This window comes from Antechinus flavipes, chromosome 4, assembly GCF_016432865.1.
Source record: "Antechinus flavipes isolate AdamAnt ecotype Samford, QLD, Australia chromosome 4, AdamAnt_v2, whole genome shotgun sequence".
Lineage (NCBI taxonomy): Eukaryota > Metazoa > Chordata > Mammalia > Dasyuromorphia > Dasyuridae > Antechinus > Antechinus flavipes.
Window position 1 is genome coordinate 111,193,017 of NC_067401.1, and position 19,358 is coordinate 111,212,374.

The window sequence follows — 19,358 nt, forward strand, 5'->3', positions numbered from 1 at the left end:
GGGGGAAGGGAGGAGCAATGAAATGGGATAAGGAGGAGACACGTAATGCGTAGAGGTCAAAGGTTATCTGGGCCGGAAGTGAGTGCAATAAAGTTTCTCTGAGGAGGCTGGGCCTGGGGGGGAGAAAGTTGGAGCGTCTACTCGAAGAAGCTGCGGCCGCTAAACCCGGAGTGAGACCGGCCCGCGGCGCGGAGCGGAGACCCCATGCGGCCCTGGTGAGTATGGAATTTTAATCATCTTTAATATTCTTTCCCCCCACCCCCAATCCCCTGGAATCCCACTTCCGGCCAACCATGCACAAGTCCCGCCTTCTGGGACCCCATCCCCGGAAGTCCAGCCCCCAGTTCGGGGGCTCCCCGAACCCCTCAAATTTATCACTTTTCTAAATCTTGCCCTTCACTGGATTTTCTTCCCGCCCGCATTTCTGGAGAGCTCTGCCTCCCGCATCCCCCAACCCAGAAACCACGCCCTCTTTAATCTTCCCTGAAAGGCCCGCCCCCAAAATAATCCCTCCAAGAATTCTTTATGACTGGCCTTGTAGTGGCTCTGGCCCTAGGGGACCCCTACCCCATTTCCTCATCTGCCTTTCCTTAGAATTCTGGGAAACTGCCCTTCATTTGGTCATGACCCCTCTTTACACTTTATCTCTTTCTCTACCTTTTCCATGGCCCCTTTTCCATTTAAGTCAATAAATATATGTTAAGCATCTCCTTTGTGCCTGACATAATGCTTGTGTATGTATGCATAGATAAAAACCTAACAGCTGCTGCCTTCCAGGAGCTTGCTTCCCAATGGAAGAGACAACTTGCAGATAGAAATTAAAATTATGCATAAAGTAATTTTCGGGAGAGTAATTTCCCATTGGCAACTTTCTGGAGATAGTGACACTTGAGTGAAATTTTAAAGGAAATTAGACATTTTATGGATACAGAACTGGAAGATGGTATGTTTGGACCAGAAGATCCAACTGGTTAATTTGGCTGTAAGATAAGAATGTATATTAAGTAGAGAAACATACTGAGCTTGAAAATGTAGAGTGGAAAATATTTTAGATGACTTCCCTTTATAATTCTCTGAAGTCGTACCTTCCACGCGATACTACTGAGTATATAAATGGCAAATCTGGAGGGACTGATAACCTGAAAGGTCCCTACTTGAACTCTAGAAACACAGCCTCCTTTCCTAATCACATACAGAATCCTCCTATCCAGCCTAGGTTTTCTTCCCAGTTCCTTCACCTCCAACCCATATGTAGGTCACAATTTAAATGAACTAAGGTAGTCTAGCAGTACTCCCTGGAAACTCCTTTGAGAAAAGTAGTGCAAGTTTTCTCAGTTCATTTTACAGTGGAGGAAACAAAGTCAGAGAAGTTAAGTGACAGGATTACATTAGTATTAAGTATTAAAGATGGGAATTATCTTAAGTTTCCTAACGCTAAAACAAAGGCTCTCTCTAGTTTTCTATCCCTGACTTAAATCTGGGGGATGGAAGGCTGGCTGTACTTTGCCTTCCCCCTTGGGCCTTAATTTTATTCTTGGGTGTGGGGTGATCTGAAGTGGGTTGGGCTGGAGGTAGGGGAGAAGGGATGGGAAATCCCTCATAAGTTCCCAGATCTACTCCCTAAGTTTCCCTTCCCAGGACCGGCTCCACCCCAGAAACAGCTGCATGTCGTACCTGTACCTCAGGAGCTGGGCTGGGCCATGGATTCCCTGGTGTGTGGAATGGGGTTGTGAAATGGGTAACTGCTCTCTACCTACCCCATAAATGTAGTGCATTTTGGAGTTGGGAGGGGGGGGCTGCTTTTGGCCTTCTGACTTTAGAGACTTTACCCCAACCCCCACTCCTGTTTTCTTATCTGGGTATTCCCCATCTTTTCTCTGCCTGCCTAACCTTCAGTCCAGGAAACATTCCTGAGGCTTTTGCTGTTTCCAGCTGCTTCCTGCCACAGTACTCTCCTCCTTTCTCTCCTCCCTCCTGGGCAGAGAAAGCAAATGTTCCCCACCCCCACTCCAAACCACTGAAAGTCATCTAGTTTTTAGTTCTCTGGAACTGAATTTCTTCTACATTCTTTTCCAAATATACCCTTTCAAGTGGCTCACTATTTTCTTATTGAGAAAGCTATGAGAAAATTAGTATCTTGTAGGTAGTATAGCATCTTGGCACAAAGTCTGTAAGATACAGGGGTAATTATCTTTTGGGTCTTCCGCTTTCTGGAGTTGATAAATTTTCTTTTCCCAGTGTTTTAGGAATGATGGGTTGAAACAGACACTTCCATCTACTCTCCCTTCCTCATTTAATCAGATCATAGATTCGATAGATTAGCTGGGGGAGACCTTTGAGGTCAGCTAGACCAACCCTTCTCCCCTCTACTTATTTTATAGATGACAGGTCTGAGACCCAGCAAAGTTGCCTAAAGTCACAGGTGCCGAGTAGAAGTGGAATTTAAGCCCTGGTACTTAACTATACAAATTTTGGCTAAGAGATGAAAAAAAGTTTTTCTCTCTTCCTAGGCAAGGAATGTACCTGAGGTTCAATTTTGAATTTAGTCCCTCTAATCTTTTTTGCTGTCTACTTTTGTAGGAATGTCTGCCCTCTCCTCCATTTGATTTGGCAGGAAGTCAGGAACTTGTGGGTGGAGGAAATGGGTTTTGGACTGTTTCCTGTATCCAGATTCAAACCTGACTCTTCTCTCCCCCCCCCCCCCCCACTCCCCTTTTCTGTATGGTTAGAACATGGATTGTGGGATTGGAGAAGAGTCGCTTTTCAGAATGTTGCTAGACTTAAGGATAACTGGGAGGGAACCAGCAACTGCGTATTCACATATGCATGTGCATACACACATCCCTTCTGTGTGCCAGGAATCCTTTTTGCTTTTAAATCTGCTCTTACTCCCAGTACCTAGTGGCTATGGGGAGGAGTATAGAAGACTCTTAGCGCTGGGATCATAGCTTAGAGCTCTGGGATTAGAATGATTAGGATCCATTGACCAGTAATTTTCCTTCCTTGTGATCCTCCTGAAATGGGTAAGTGCCTGTATACAAAGGTAAAACAATCCTGTTAGGTTAGTTGAAATTTATTCAGGAGAATTGTTGGGTAGTTAAGTATTGTAGTCTTCTGACTTGGGGCTTTGAGTCATTAGGCTAATACCCTGGAAGAGTGAGTATCAGAATCTTGCCCACTTTCCAAGTGTTGTTCCCCTGGTTTCACCATCATTTTGGAAGGAATAGCCGTTGTGTTTCCCGTAATGCACTATGTAGTACAGGTAGGTTAGAACCCTGGGGCTGGCTCAGTTCCCCTGTGTCAGGTTGAAATGTTAAAAAGGGGGATGAGACTTATTTCACCCACCTTGCTCCTCTATAGTCCCACGGATCCCCTCCTGGAAGCCCTGTAGGGCTGGCTGTCCCTAGGCCCGTTTTGGCCTGACTCCCTCACTCTTGTAGCCCTCTGGGCTCTCTGCTCATCCTGCCCTTTCGCTTAGCAACGCTTTGCAATATCTATCTTTCCTTTCCTGTTCCCCAGGCAGAGAAGAGAGATTTCCTTTCTACTCTGTCACCAGCTGTTGTGGCCGTTTTAGCTAATGGCTTTGAGATTCCCTGGGGATCTTCTCCCCAGGGCAAGCAGGGATAAGGGGCTTGAAGATAAGGTGACCAAGATGTTAAACTGGGGTGGGAAAGGGAAGTCAGTCAGGGATTGTCCCCTTTTCCTATCTCTCTATTTCCCTCCCCACTGTGCCCTGACTTCCTGCCTTCCCCTCCTCCCTTCCCAGTGTCAGACATTAGACTTTGAGATCTATTCTCCCTTCTCATCATCTCTTCCCTTTTCCCCATTCCCGGTTGTGCCCAATTGGGAGGAGGGGATGGGTGGGTATGTGGAAGTGGGAGGGCCATAGAGATTCCCTCCCTTCGGATTTGAGGCCTTGGGTGGGGTAGAAGTGGGGGGCTCTGCCTCTTCTGTGCCTGTGAGTCAGCACTGTCCTCCTGATTGGCCTTCACTTAGCAGTTCTCCTCCTCTGGGGAGGAGCCCAACTGCTCCTGGTCCAGCTCTCTCTTCTACCGTCAGAGAAGAGGCTTCATGCTAGGCGGGGTTGGAGCCAGGGCTTGTCTGGGTCTGAGCTGGGGGAATGGTGGTCTTCCCTGCAAGGGCTCTGTGACTACCTACCCATATCTTTCAGAGAAAACTAAGGGCCTGGGAATGCCCCCAGCCCGGCCCCCTTACCCTGACTGGGGGGAGGGCCGGGCTGGACAGCAGCTTCCTTTCTCCCTCAGCTATGGATCTCCTGCCCCCCAAACCCAAGTACAACCCTCTTCGGAATGAATCTCTGTCATCATTGGAAGAGGGGACTCTGGGACCCTTGTCCCCTGGGGAGCTGTCCTCTCCATCTGCCTCTTCCTTGGGACCCATTTTGCCCCCTGTGCTAGGGGATGATAGTCCTACAACCCTTTGCTCTTTTTTCCCTCGGATGAGCAATTTGAAGCTAGCCAATCCAACTGGGGGGCGACTGGGGCCCTCTGAAGAGTCAGAACAGGGACCTGAGGAGAGGGAAAGAAATGCAGGGAGGGCTGGGCCAGACTCAGGTCCTTCACCTCTTCTCCAGGACATGAACAAACTGAGCGGCGGGCGGAGGACTCGGGTGGAAGGGGGCCAGCTGGGGGGTGAGGAGTGGACTCGTCACGGGAGCTTTGTCAACAAGCCAACTCGGGGTTGGTTACATCCCAACGAAAAGGTCATGGGACCTGGAGTTTCCTACCTTGTTCGGGTGAGTGAATATATCTGTACTTCCAAATACTCCTTCTCTCACCCCTACCCAGTCCTCTCTTGCCTGAAATCTTTTCAAATTCTTTGTTGTACTAGATTTTGTGTCTTCTTCCTCTATCAAATTGTCTCTCCAGGTACATTAGCCCTCCATAGTTTATTTCTCATCCTGTCTCCTGTCCCAGATGCTTTTCCCATTCCTTTCTGGTTCCTTTTTTTTTTTTTTTTTTTCCCCTATTCTTCTGCAAACATTCCTATTTCCTATTTTCTTCCTCTTCGTATCATTCCGGTCTTCTCTTCCCAGTACTTAGATTGTCTTTCCACATTACTTTACATAGACTGTTTTCCTAACTTGTTCTCTTCTACACTGGGACATAGGAGTGTTTCACACTCAGATACCAATCAGGGTCATTGGGTAGGCATTCTGGATATTATTATTAATTCTGGATATTAATATGAGAAAATCCTGAAAGGTTGGGGTGGGGGGGGAGGCAGTATATCTTTTGTGTGTATGGGTGTTGACTGTACTGCTGATAGTAATTGGCAGTGGTCAAATTCTCCACTTTTCCCTTCCTCCTCCTCCCTCAGTACATGGGTTGTGTGGAGGTCCTCCAGTCAATGCGGGCTTTGGATTTCAGTACTCGTACCCAGGTCACCAGGTGAGTTGGATTCATCTGGGTTATGAGTGGTGGGGTTCAGCATTGGGACCAGATAGGGACATGTGGTCATAATAGCACAGAAAGAGCTCATTACTGAGGAATGGAGTACTTGGGGCAGCCCATTCAAAGATCTGGGTTCCTCTTCACCTATCTGGCCTTGGAATGGAGCAGGAATATCTCCTGAATCAATGAGTGTTGGTCATAGCTTCCTGTGTGCCAAGCCTTAGAAATACAAAGATACTGAAGGGTGGGGGCATGGTTTCAGGGAAAATTAGTATTTGGTGACTAGAAGGGTTGAGGTTAAGGGGAAGTGACTGGGCCCATCACTGGGCCCAGAGGCCCTAATCCAATCAGCCAGCAAGCAGCTCCTTAGTATCATCAAATATTAAAGGCCCTTAATTCAATCAGCTACTACAAAGAGCTCAGAGTGCCCCTGGAGTCTGTCCCTGGCTTTCCCTCTCTTAGACTTATGTTGGGGCCCGGGGAAATCTTTGCTTCTGAGTAAGTCTTTGTCTTCTCAGAGAAGCCATCAGTCTGGTGTGTGAGGCTGTGCCCGGAGCCAAGGGGGCTGCACGGAGGAGAAAGGTACCTGGGGAGCATTTTATGGGAGAGTAATAGATGGGAGGAGAGAGGGAGGGAATGTCAGAAGGATTGAAAGGGCAGAGGGGGAAGGAGGGGAAATGGTTTTCTTATTATAGAAACTGGGTCTTCAGTGCTAGCCATGTGACCCTTAACCCCCCAATTCTCTGTGGATCCTCTCTTAGCCCTGTAGCCGCCCACTCAGCTCCATACTGGGGAGGAGTAATCTAAAGTTTGCTGGCATGCCCATTACCCTAACTGTTTCTACCAGCAGCCTCAACCTCATGGCTGCAGACTGTAAACAGGTTGGTTGGGACTGGGAAAGGGAGGGGGGGTGATCCCTAGGGAGAGGGAAACAGTTTGGCCAATGAAGGGAAATGATCAAAACAGAGGGGGAGGAGCTGAGGGGAAAACTGAATATCTGGATGGAAGTAGTTAAGGGGCCCTGGTGGAAGGGACCAAGAATTGGAATGGGAGGGAATAAGGGAGCTAGAAAGGAAGAGAATCCTAAGGGGTGAAGAATGTGGGTCAAAGTGGACCTGCTAACACTGTCCCACCACCCTGAACCCTCAGATCATTGCCAATCACCACATGCAGTCAATCTCATTTGCATCCGGTGGAGATCCGGTAAGTTGTGGTAAAAAGGGATGGTGGAAAAGTAGAGTGACTGAATTGGGATGGCCTGTAATGTTTGGGTGGAAGTATATAGGGGGGTTAAGAGATTTTCAGGGGTTGGTGGGGGAGATGACAAAGCTAAGCTGGCTGATTTTGCCCGACTCGGAACCTGATCCCCTAGGACACTGCAGAGTATGTTGCCTATGTTGCCAAAGATCCTGTCAATCAGAGAGGTAAGAGGAAATATGATGGGATGAGTCCCTGGTTACCAGTTTTCTGTGGTCCTTGAGGGAGTTTGGAGCTTCCCTTGCCCAGTGGGTGGCTTTTTCCAAGGGGCCTGGGATGGCCGGGTTAGTGCCTAAACATCCCCAGCCCCATACTTGTTGCTTATAAGGACAATGCCTGCTGTGCCCATAGCCTGCCACATCCTGGAGTGTCCAGAAGGACTAGCACAGGATGTCATCAGCACCATTGGCCAGGCCTTTGAGCTGCGCTTCAAACAATACCTCAGGAATCCACCCAAGCTTGTCACTCCCCATGACAGGTAGGATGAAGACTAGGGATGTGGGCATTGGGGTGGAAATATTCCCTAGAGGAAAGAACACTTCAGAAATTTCTTCAAAACCCAAATTATCTCATCAGTGCTGCAAGCCTTTTTGAAACTCCTACTCTGCAAAATATGATGCTAGTGAATGGGGATAAAAAGGTCCCCAAATCAAAAGGTCCTCATCCTGATTGTGACAGTTTCCATTCTATTTGGGAGAATGCAATATTTCAACCATTCAGTGACTATTATTAAATTGGAGGAGAAAGTGTTAACAGCTGGGTGGGGGATGAAGAGAAGCCAGTGAACCAAGTGGTGAGAAGTGGCACATTATAAGAAAGCCAATGTTTCTGTGCAGTAGAGGTAAGGGATGTGCTGTCCCTTCTGTGGCCCCCTATCCTCATTGCCTTGTTTTCTTTTGCCCTCTTGAGAATTCTTTCCTGGAGTCTAACCTCTAACCCTGATACTGCAGTGTCCTTTCTTTGAAAAGATGCGTCACTTTAGTCTAGGCTGTCCCCCTTTTTCCCAGATCCTGTGCCCCTAACTCCTGCTCAGTCGGTAGCTAGCTATTTTGCTAATATAAAACTTTTTTTAAGGTTCACAAAACCCTTTACATGAATGTCTCATTGGATCCTTACACAACAGCCCTTTGAGTTAAGTGCTTTGAAGACAGAAGTTGTGACTTGTCCAGTGTCACATGGCTAGTAATGAGATGGTCTTGATTGTAGGGCCAATGTTCTGTCTACAGGGTCATCTCACTTCCTTTAGACCAGATTAGCAGGAGATAGTGGGCAGAGTGCTGGACTTGGATTCAGAAAGTCTCTAGTTCAAATTCTGCCTGCCACTGAGACCAACTCGAGTGAGGACAAGTACCTTCTGTGTGCTTTAGTCTCCTCCTCTGGTGGTCTCCCTGATCCCTGTGAGAGCTAAAGTTGTGACACTTCTGGCTGCTGCCCCACTTTGACCAGCTAGAAAACAGAATCTCCTCTTGTGGCTGAGATGTGCTGTCTATAGGCCAGTCTGGGTTAGGTCCAGGAAGTGAAGGAGCCTTCTTTTTCTTTCTCTTCTCCCAGGATGGCTGGCTTCGATGGCTCAGCTTGGGATGAGGAGGAAGAAGAGCCCCCTGACCATCAGTACTACAATGACTTCCCAGGGAAGGAGCCCCCTCTCGGGGGAGTGGTAGACATGAGACTTCCTCGTCCAGCCCCACCCAGCACTCAGGCTGCCAGCCACCTAGGAGCCACTTTGGTACGTTGTTAAGACTGAGCAGGAAGGTCAGCTTGGGCTTGGGGGCTGGACTAGCCCAAAAGTATTCTGCAGCTCTCATGCTGTGTTTGCCCCCCCTAGCCCGTTGGACAGATCGCTGGCAGTGACTTTGAGGGCCGGAAACAGCTCCCTACTCCTGGGCCAGGTTTGCAGAAAGGGGAGGTTAGGGGGGAGAGTTTACAGGATTACAGACTCTGGGATTCTGGCTGAACTCCCCTTCCTTTGGCAGGTAGAGAACTATTTGATGATCCCTCCTATGTCAATGTCCAGAACCTGGAAAAAGTCCGGCAAGGAGCTGGTGTTTCTTCCAACCCTACTACCAATGGCAGTGCTCCACGTGACCTCTTTGACATGAGTGAGTAGTACTCTTTTCTCCCTTGCTTTAATTTACTTTTTACATTTCTCCTGCTTGTCTTCTCTCCCATCCACCCTACCCACCTTACTCCTCCCCTCAGTTTCTCTTTTCTCTTCCCATCTTTTCCATCTTGGCTGCTGCTTTGCTTCAAAGTTACCTCTTTTGTCAACTCATAGTAATGGGCTTTGGGGTAGGTCTGTTTTGTGTCTACTCTTAAGAGAATCCCACTGGTGAAAAGAAGCACATATTGCCTCTTGTCTTTACCCTGACTTGCCTTTACTCCCTCAGAGCCATTTGAAGATGCGCTTCGGGTCCCCCCACCTGCCCCTACAACAGCAATGGCGGAGCAGCTCCGAGGGGAGCCTTGGTTCCATGGGAAGTTGAGTAGGCGGGAGGCTGAAGGGCAGCTGAGGCTCAATGGGGATTTTCTGGTTCGGGAGAGTACGACCACCCCAGGCCAGTATGTCCTTACTGGCCTGCAGAGTGGCCAGCCCAAACATTTGCTGCTTGTTGATCCTGAAGGCGTGGTAAGCTCCTGGATGTGTGAATGGGTGTGGGTGGGGTCTGGCCTTCTGTCACCATCCTGAAACCTTTCTCTTCTTTGCAATTGTTTCTTCTACCACCTTTCTCCTTGCAGGTGGCCTATTTTCTACTTCTTCCCACTGTTTCTAAGACAAATCAGCTCTATCAACTAGGAGGTGTTTTTTTGTTCAAACCCAACAAGGTTTCTAGGCCTACAGATAAATCTGTTCCTCTAGTTTGTATCCACTTAAAAGCCAAAGAATATTAGAATGTTGAAACCAAAGCTTTTGTTTTTTACATTTAATTTTAGTTTGTTTTTTGTTTTTTATTCACTCCTCTTCCATATTCCCCTTTTCCCCAAATGAAAAAAAACAAGAAAAAACAAAATGCATGTCACATGTTATTAAATTAGCAGTTGTCATTCTTATTACTACAAATAAAGGAACAGGATCTGGAAAGGGCAAGAGACTAAAATAAAGGTCATGTAGCTAGTTATCGGCAGAGGCAAAGTCTCCTAACTTTCAAATCCAATGTTTTTTTCTTCATGGTGGTTCTTCATCCCATGCATCTCTTCCTATGTAAACTCTCTTTGCCAGGAATTCACCTGGAACAATTCTATAAGATCCTTAGATCAGGTGGAGGTACATATATATACCTCTAGAACTGTTAATCATTTTGCTCCCATTTTTATCTATTCCCTCTTCTTTTTCTTCTCTACTCCCTTTGGAGAGTAAGTAAGTAAATCCCTCTATTCTGCAGTTAATTATCTTTGTCTTTACCCAAGTAAGTCACTCTTATCAATTTATTTAATAGATAATGATTTCAGGTCTTTGTTTGCCCTATAGATATGCCCCTCCTCTTTACTTCTGTTCTAAAATAATCTTTCTTTTTTCTTTTAAGAACCAGGATTCCTCAGTAATAATGGCTTGATACCCTTAGTCTTCCTTACAATTAAGCATTTTCTTCATTCTTTTTGTCCTTTCCTACTTAACATCCCAATTGCCTCAGTCTTCTCTTCCTAACAATTCTCCATCTTTTCCTAGATGACTTAGCTTCTTCAGTGGTAGAGAGCTGAATGCTTCATCTTAATTCAACCATCCATCTAATCACCTTCCTCTTCCCCTCTCCCCAACAAAAAAAAGAAATGTTCAATGTCTAAATTTCCTCTGCCACCTGCCACTAGGTTCGGACAAAGGATCACCGATTCGAAAGTGTCAGTCACCTCATCAGCTACCACATGGACAATCACCTACCAATCATCTCTGCAGGGAGCGAGCTGTGTCTTCAGCAACCAGTAGAACGGAAGCTATAACTGACCTGATCCTGTTTTCAACGCTATTTCAGCCTCCAGGACATTCCCTTTCACTTTTCTGGTCCCAATTCCAACAGTTTTCTGGGGAGAAATGTTATGGTTGCAGCACTCTGTGATATCTGTAACTGGCCTAGATCCTTGGGTTCAGGTCCTGGAGGAGGGATTAATCCTTCTCTTCTATAAGAGTATTAGTGCCCATGCCAGCCTCATGGACCTAGGCAAGATCCCCCAACCAGAGAGAGGAATCTTAGGGACAATTACAGTGGAATGGGATTTTTCTTCAAAGGGACAAAATTCTATCCCTTCTCCAGTGTTTAAAACCTTGTGCCTTTGACCATGCGCCAGGTCCAAATAAGTTTTATGCAAAGTTTATCTGTGGGCTAGAAATGTTTGATACTCTGCCTCTAGAATCATGTTCCCCCAGCCCTCCTTTAGTCTGGTTCTACCAAACTGGGCTTGGAAGACATGGGGCAGATATGGTTGCTCATCCTTCATCAAAGAGGATGTTCAGTCCTCATAGCCTAGCCCAGAGCACCACTTCCTGGCCAGGGGGAGGTGAATGTCCAGTCCCCAATTCTCCCCTCTGCCACATACACAGAGTGCCTCCTGGCCAGGCCCCCCTACTTCAGGGGGTCTGTATATACATTTCGTAAACATCCACCCTCCCTATCCCCAGCGTTGCATGCACATTTTCCTACTTTACAGCCAAAGTGTAGCCCCTTGTAGCCTCTCCAACTCCTTTGAGTTGGACAGTGAATCCAGTGTTTGGTTCTTTTATACAGTCAACTCTCAATTTTCTGCATTAATTTGAGGGGTAATGGTTATCTATAACTGTGGATAATTCCCATATAGTTTTTTTTTTTTTTTAGTTTGGGAAGTTATAGTTTTTGCAACTGAATTATTTCCTAATTTTGTCTTGCTTGAGCACAAAAGTTATCTTTATACATATAGCACCTTTTTTATTTTTTCAAAGACTTCATCTATTATATCATTTTACCATCATGACAAGCCTGTGAGATAAGTAGCATAGGCATTATTATCTCCATTTTACAATTGAGAAAACTGATGCATAGAGGTTAGGTGATTGTTGAAAGCCACATAGACAGTAAATGGCCAGGACTGAAAACCAGACCTCATCTTAGCCTAGGAAAAGGCTGGAATTTAACTTTGCTGCAGATAAGCCTCAGAGAGGAGCATTTAAATCAATGTATTTATTGAGTACCTGTTGCTAGACAATGGGAGGAATACAGAAGAGATAGAAGATACTCCTTCTAAGGAGTTGTGGTTAATGGAGAGTTGACTGTATCTTTATCTCCTCTTCTATTTCTCTTTCCTACCCTTATTTTGTTTGAATCGATTCACGGGTCTCACTTATACCAAAGGGAAATGTCATTAAAGATCATTATTTCTTTTATCATATGTCTCCCTTTCAATTCAGAACCCCTTCTGTTCTTTTGGGACCTGCTTGGGGTTTGGGGAAAAGGAAGCAAGCTCTGGTCCCACTTGCAAGTGAAGCGAATGTTCGTGTTACATTTGGGCTTGTGTGTATCTGGCTGATAGACTTGTGGTAGTGTGATACAAGAAGGAATGGACTGGATGTTGGGGTGATATCACTGTGGGAGGGATATATAGGTGTTATTTCAAGGGATGTGTGGATGAGATGTTGATTGTTTTTGGAGTATGATTGATAAGCTGTGAGCGTATCTTCAGTGGTATGGCTATGCAGGAAGGGTGTCTGGGTGGTATGTGGTATTGATATGATTGTGTTTAGGCTTATTACTGTAAGAGTAATGTCAGGGTGGGATGTACCATTAAAGTAGTATGGATGTGGAATTAACTATATCTAGATTTTCATATGGCTATATCCAAGGAAAGGACCAGTATGGAAGTCTTGGTATAATAAATTTGGGTGTAGGAAGGATTACTAAGTGTAGAACTATCGTTGACACTGTGTCTTGACTGTAATATCACTATAGAAAGGGTAGATGAGTATGAGTGATATGTATCTGGGCATGACCTAGGAGGCATATGTATCTCGGTATAACTGACAGTGGTGTGTCAGCATGACGTGGTTGTATGTGTGTTTGGGCATAGTATCCCTGCAGGAAGGGTGGGTGAGTGACAGGGCTGTACATGTGTCTGGTGTATCATTGTGGGGAGGGGAGGTGTCCAGGGTAAGGAGAGCTGGGTGAGTGACAGCTCTGTGAGGGGGGGGGGGTAGCATGGGGTGGATGGTTGAGTGTGATAGTGAGGCCTGTAAGTGTGTCTGAGGGGAGTATCACTGGGGGTGGATGGGTGTAAGTATGACAGGCCTATATGTGTGTCTGGCGGCGGCATCACTAGGAGGGGCAGATGGGTGGGTATTCGAGGGCGCATGCCCTGGGCACCAAGTTGGCTGGCTCTGCCCCTTCCAGGACAGGAATCTGCTGGAGAACGAGTGCGCTGTGATATGCTCAGGCCTGGCTGGACCTTCCCCCTGGAGTCCCCGTCTCCCGGGCCTCTGGGCTGATGGTAGAGTCCTTGTTTCCGCCTGCATATCTTTTTCTCCCCTCCCCACGGAGTTGGAGTGGTGGAGCCCCAGTCGAGTTCCGGTTCCGGTTCTGGCGGCGGGCGGGCGGGCGGGTGAGTCGGGAAGGAGCTCCCTATCCGCTCTGGCGCTCGCTCCCTCCTCCGTGCTGCCCAGGATGGTACCGCCCAGGGGCCTGCGCTGGCCCTGATCCCCCCCTCTGGGAAATGGTGCAGGCCGGGGGCTCTTCGCCCCCCCGCCGCCGTCCGGGCGGCCGCCGCCGCCGTCGCCGCTGACCCGCGCCCCCGCCCCATGGCCACCGCGGCGCCGCCCCCCCCTGACAAGCTGGAGGGAGGAGGCGGCCCCGCCGCGCCGCCAGCGCCGCCCAGCACCGGGAGAAAGCAGGGCAAAGCCGGTGAGAGCGGGGGCGGAGGGGCTAGGGCTGGAGCTTGTGAGAAGAGGGGGGGCTCAGACGGAGGAGTCCGGGCTGGCGTTCCGGGTTCAGGCTCTTAGGCAGAGGCTTAGAGCAATAAGAAGGATTTCAGGGACCTGAGAGGGGAGGGTGGTGGGGGTCTTAGGCAGAGGGTTTGAAGAGTCCGAGGGGTCCCAGGGAGAGGAGCTGGGAGCGGGGGTGGGGAGTCTTAGGCTGAGGGTTGCAGGATCGGAGCGGGGGTGGGGGTGGGGGTCTTAGACCGCGGAGTTTAAAGTTAGGTGGGTAGTCCAGGCTGAGAGTTCTGCGACTCTTAGGCTATGGTCTCAAGCTGAGGGAGCTGAGGCTCCTCCTGGTCGAAGTGTGTGAGACACCAGCCCCCCAGAGCTTCGGTTGGGGAGTTTTTTCAGGGCAGAGCTGTGAGCTGTAATTTGGGTCTAAGGATTAGGGTGGGAATTACCGGCTCCCGGCTGAGGAGTTGGCGGTGAGGGACTTACAGGCTTTTAAATTAAGGGAGGTTGAGGGTTGCCCAGACTGAGAGGAGATCGCGTTTACAACGACTCGTGCCCCTTGGAATTCCCACATTCTGCGGGCCTTTGAAGTCGGGAGGGGAGAGATCACGGGAAAGGATTTGTAGCGTTTGAGGGATGGCCGTCAATGAGCCCCTACCTATATGCCAGGGACTTGGCTAACCACTGGAGATACAAAAAAAGGGGGGAAAACACGGCTAATATCCTATTGGAGGAAACAGTATTGTAATCTATTGGTTATGTACACACAGTAGGTGGGAGGAGATCTAAAAGGTGAGGCATTAGTAGCTGAAGGAACCAGGAAAGGCCTCCTAAAGATGGTAGGCTTTGAGCTCAGTCTTTTTTCTTTTTTTTAAATTTTCAGTTCTGGTTCTCTTCCTCCTTCCAGTCCCTCCCCCAACCATTGAGAAGGCAGAGGAAATTCGATACCCATATGAAGTCATGCAAAACATATTTCCACATTAGCTATGTTGAGGGGAGAAAAAAAGTAAGGAAAATAAAGTTAAAAAAGGATATTTCAATCGACCCTCAGAATTAATCAGCTCTCTAGAGGTGGATTGTATTTTTCACCATGGATCCTTTGGATCACGGTCTTGATTCTAGAAGCTAGATCTTTCACACTGATCATCCTTACAATATTGCTACTGTGTCCGATATTCTCCTGCTTCTGTTCACTTCTCTTTGTATCAATTCATATAAGTCTTTCTAGGATTTTCTGAAACATCCCTTTTTACCTTTTGCAGCCCTATAGCATACCATAACAGACAATTTGGCCATTTACCAACTGATGGGTGTCCCCTCAGATTCCAGTTCATTGCCATCACAAAAAGAGCGCTATAAATATTTTTATAGATCCTTCTTTGGTCTCTTTAGGATATAGACTTAGTAGTGGTATTATGCAGGTTGTAGTTTGCATAGTTTTTTAGCCCTTTGGGCATGTCTGAATTGTTCTCCAAGATTGCTTCACAATCCCACAGTTTATTAGTATCCCTTTTCCATATTCCCTCCAGCCTTTGTCATGTTCCTTTTCCATTGTGTTTACCAATCTGACGCTCAAGAGTTTTCAGTTTGTATTTCTCTAATCAATAGTTATTTAAAGCATTTTTCATATGACTATAGCTAGCTTGGATTTCTTCTGAAAATTGCCTGTTCATATTTTTTGACCCATGAAAATAAAAGAAAGAGGTAGAATATTTTAGGGGGAGTTAAGGGGACAGGACAGTCAGTAGAGACAAAGACATCTGGATTTATAGGAGATTCTACTTTGTACATTGGGGGAATTGAGAGGATGGGGCTGGCCAAGGATTCAGCAGGGCTTCTAAGGTCATTGGAGTCAACCTACTTCTAAAATTGAGGGGGGCCCTTGATTGGGGCCAATTTGAAATGCATGCCAGACTCCTAGAGAACTCTAGCTATATCTTAAATTATAGAGACTTAGGCCTGAATTATTTAGTGAGCATCTGGCGGGGAAGAGTTAGCAATTGAGGGAGTCCTAGACGGAAGCTCTGAAACACTCCTTTAAATCCCAGACTAAGCCTGGAATGTTGCTCCTCTTTATCCTTCTCCCTTTGCATTCTTCATCCTGGGATTCCAGGTTGAATGGGAGGTAGGAGAAGAGCAAGCCTTGGGTTGGAAACAATATGGAGACCTGACAGCATTGAAGGAAGAGGCTTAGAGATTTGACTCAGGGCATGGCTTTGGGGAATGGGGTTTGGGAAGCCTAGATTGCCCATTTCTTGGAGACATCCTCCTCAACCATTCTTTCTTTCCAGGTCTGCAAATGAAGAGCCCAGAAAAGAAACGGCGCAAGTCAAATACTCAGGTGAATGTTGTATATTAGGTGGAGTGGTGGTCTTTTTTCATTAGCCTTAAAGATAGATACCACGATCCTGGTTCTTGCAGGCCTATCCTGCTTGAAAGCTTTATTCCCATCTATTTCTTGGCCTGGGTATAGGAAGAGAAGGAGTTCCTGTTGGTGCCATTTTATGGATCTCTTTTTGATCTATTCACTATCCCTTCAGGCTTATTCTGAAACAGGTTGAGTTTGATTTTATCAGGGGTCCCCTTCCCACTCTAAATCCTGTGGTATTAGTAAGCCAAGAGACTGGGTTTGACAGAAGTTTCTTTTTGTAGCTAGCAACATCCACAATCATTCCCTAGCTACCAAATTTCCTTTATTGTTCCCTTCTATTGTAAGGGAACTATATTTTGGATCTCCCTCCCTGTTCTCCAGGTCTTTGTTTTCCTGTGTTCCTTCGCCTGTAATGCCTCCCCTTCCCTTTTTTGTCCTTCCCCTTCCCAGGGTCCTGCATACTCACACCTGACGGAGTTTGCACCACCCCCAACTCCCATGGTGGATCACCTGGTGGCATCCAACCCATTTGAGGATGACTTTGGGGCCCCCAAAGTTGGGGGGGCAGCTCCTCCTTTCCTTGGCAGCCCTGTGCCCTTTGGTGGATTTCGTGTGCAAGGGGGCATGGCAGGCCAGGTGCCCCCAGGCTATGGTGGTGGAGGTGGAGGTGGGCCTCAACCACTCCGAAGACAGCCTCCTCCTTTTCCTCCCAATCCAATGGGCCCTGCCTTCAATATGCCCCCTCAGGGCCCTGGGTACCCACCTCCAGGTAACATGAACTTCTCCAGCCAGCCCTTTAACCAGCCCTTGGGCCAGAACTTTAGCCCTCCTGGGGGACAAATGATGCCAGGCCCTGTGGGAGGGTTTGGACCCATGATTTCACCTACTATGGGGCAGCCACCCAGAGGGGAGCTGGGCCCTCCCTCCCTTCCCCAACGATTTGCCCAGCCAGGTGCTCCCTTTGGGCCCTCACCTCTTCAGCGACCTGGTCAAGGGCTCCCAAGTCTGCCTCCTAACACGAGCCCCTTCCCTGGTCCTGATCCTGGTTTCCCTGGTCCTGGAGGAGAGGATGGAGGGAAGCCCCTAAATCCTCCTGCAGCAACTGCCTTCCCCCAGGAGCCTCATTCGGGCTCACCTGCTGCTGCTGTCAACGGCAATCAGCCCAGTTTTCCCCAGAACAGTGGTGGTCGGGGTGGGGGCACCCCAGATGCCAACAGCCTGGCACCTCCCAGTAAGACAGGTGGGGCATCAGGGCACCAGCCCCCTCCGGGCTTGGTGTACCCATGTGGGGCATGCCGGAGCGAAGTGAATGATGACCAGGACGCCATTTTGTGTGAGGCGTCATGTCAGAAGTGGTTCCATCGAGAATGTACTGGCATGACAGAGAATGCCTATGGGCTGCTGACCACCGAAGCTTCGGCCGTCTGGGCCTGTGATTTCTGCCTCAAGACCAAGGAGATCCAGTCGGTCTACATCCGAGAAGGCATGGGGCAACTAGTGGCTGCCAATGATGGGTGACGTGGACAGAGGCAGCGTGGGACCAGGCGATCTCCTGGAAGACCATGGACCTTTCCTCTCGTGGCTCTTGGTCCCGGCTCTCCACTCGGGCTGGGAGGAAGTATAGTGACTCCTGGGGCTGAGAGAAGGGATTTACTGAGCAAGGGAATTCCTAGATCTTTCTCTTTTTGAAACCTGTGCCTGAAGGGCTAAGAAAGAGTCCCCTGGGAGCCTCGTTGAACAGTGCCATTCTCTGATTGTCTAGCGTGTCTTAAAGAGGAAAGGCTAGAGGGGTAGGATATTGAGTGGACATTATTGGTTAGGGGCTGCATTTCTTTACTGATGCCAGATGCCTTATAGTATCTGCCTAACACTCCTACCCAGTCTCACTCTGAGGGATAAACTCCTGAATGTTTTTCCCCCTCTGCCCAGAGGTAGTTGTCAGGGTTTTTCCCCATTCCTTCAGTGGTCTCCCATGGGGTTTTAGCCCAGTGCAGAAGACAGTATTAACCAATGAATGGAACCAGTTGGTAGGGGTCATCCATTTTTTTTCTAACTATTCCCTTCCCACTGGCCTCCCTCCTCTGGAACCAAAAGGCTTTGAGGAAACTAGATGAAGGTCTGAACCACAGCAGATTCCTGGAGATTTTGGTGACAGCAAGGTGAAAGATGGTGTTCTTGAGCTTGTTCCCTCCTCATACCAAAGTCACAGGTCCCTCCCTCCCTAGTTCCAGTCTTTTCATCTGGTCCATGTCATGCTTCCTCACCCCTGACATTTTGTACATCTCATAGACATTAATCATTTTTCTCAAATCTGCCCTTTTTATCTATAGCACCTGTGTCTGCTATACTGAGAGCTGAAGAAAAGAGTAGAAATCCCAACAATTTTCTCAGTCATTTATTTCAGGTGTTCTTATAAATAAAGGATAAAAGTGAAAGTTATGTCTTACCCCTTTGGAGGGGGCAGGGTTGCTCCCCATCCTGGGATCCTTATAGGAGGAGGAAAGAATTGGATATTTTCATATTTTTCCCCAGGATTTCCCAAGGCTTAAGTGATCCAGCAATTTAAAATCTGAATCTTCTGATAAAACCACTTGGCTGATGGAGATGGTTGGCTGCTCAGCATGGGGCCTCTCTGCTTAGCCCCTGCTGCTTCTGAGTTACGTGGGTATCCTACTTGCCCTTTTCCCACCCAGATGAAACCCTCAGCTTGCAGCTCAGCTCCCCCTTAGTGATTGGGGGTGAGATTTAGTCATCTGGAAGGAATCAGCAGCCTCTAGCTGTCAGTACTCCTTTAGCTGAGGAGGGAAGAATGGAAAAGGGCCAAGGTACATTTTTTCCCCTGCACCCTAGCAGCTTTCCCTGTTCCAGAGCACTTGGATGAGATAATTCCAAGGCAAGGGGACTGGGCATCTCAGTTTCTTGTCTGGTTTTTTTGCTAATGCTCAAAGCTCTTAATTCCTGAACAGAGTGGACCAGTGTTCCCATCCCTTTTTCCCTGGGTGGGGGGAATAAAAAAAAACAAACATGAAAAGTAACTGAGCACGGATAGACAACCACACATTAAATTTTGTGTTGTTTTGGTTTGCCTCTGATGTCCCTATTATCTATTGCTATTTTTGTGCATTCCTCCCCTGCCCTGTTTTCTTCTTTCCCTGTTTTGTAAAGAGCTACTCCCTCTATCTACTAAGAGTAGGGTAAAGGGGGCCGAGATGGATTGGCATTGGTGGGGGCCTTTGGTCTTTTTGTATGGTTGGATTTATAAAGTGACTTGAAAAACCATGTTGGATACCTGACTTGTGTTTGGGAGAATAGCGGGTGGGCTGCCTCTATTAACACTTAACTTCTCTGAGGGCTCCGATATCCATGTGCTCGCTCACTCCACCTTCTTGTTGGGGAACAATGTGGGGCGACTGATTTCTCACACTGCCTCGGGGTC

At 47.8% G+C, this 19,358-nt stretch overlaps 2 protein-coding genes across 5 annotated transcripts; both read left to right on the top strand.

Moving 5' to 3' along the window:
* Positions 1-73: 73 nt before the first annotated feature.
* SHC1 (SHC adaptor protein 1) lies at positions 74-12,018 on the top strand. Of its 4 annotated transcripts, XM_051993916.1 has the most exons (14): positions 115-215; positions 1,639-1,712; positions 4,595-4,756; positions 5,341-5,411; positions 5,933-5,996; positions 6,176-6,295; positions 6,564-6,617; positions 6,787-6,838; positions 7,023-7,149; positions 8,223-8,397; positions 8,497-8,560; positions 8,645-8,770; positions 9,059-9,297; positions 10,476-10,705. In XM_051993916.1, the coding sequence occupies exons 2-14, from the start codon at positions 1,701-1,703 to the stop codon at positions 10,602-10,604; spliced, it is 1,395 nt and encodes a 464-aa protein (XP_051849876.1). In that variant the 5' UTR covers positions 115-215; positions 1,639-1,700; the 3' UTR covers positions 10,605-10,705. The 4 variants fall into 4 exon arrangements, with proteins under 4 accessions (XP_051849878.1, XP_051849876.1, XP_051849877.1 ...); XM_051993918.1 differs by lacking the exon at positions 1,639-1,712 and having other exon boundaries at positions 74-215; XM_051993917.1 differs by lacking the exon at positions 9,059-9,297 and having other exon boundaries at positions 10,476-12,018.
* A 792-nt stretch (positions 12,019-12,810) lies between these two features.
* PYGO2 (pygopus family PHD finger 2) lies at positions 12,811-19,201 on the top strand. Its single transcript, XM_051993919.1, has 3 exons — positions 12,811-13,525; positions 15,843-15,892; positions 16,373-19,201. Exons 1-3 carry the CDS (start codon positions 13,423-13,425, stop codon positions 17,438-17,440), a joined length of 1,221 nt encoding a protein of 406 aa, XP_051849879.1. The 5' UTR covers positions 12,811-13,422; the 3' UTR covers positions 17,441-19,201.
* Positions 19,202-19,358: the final 157 nt, after the last annotated feature.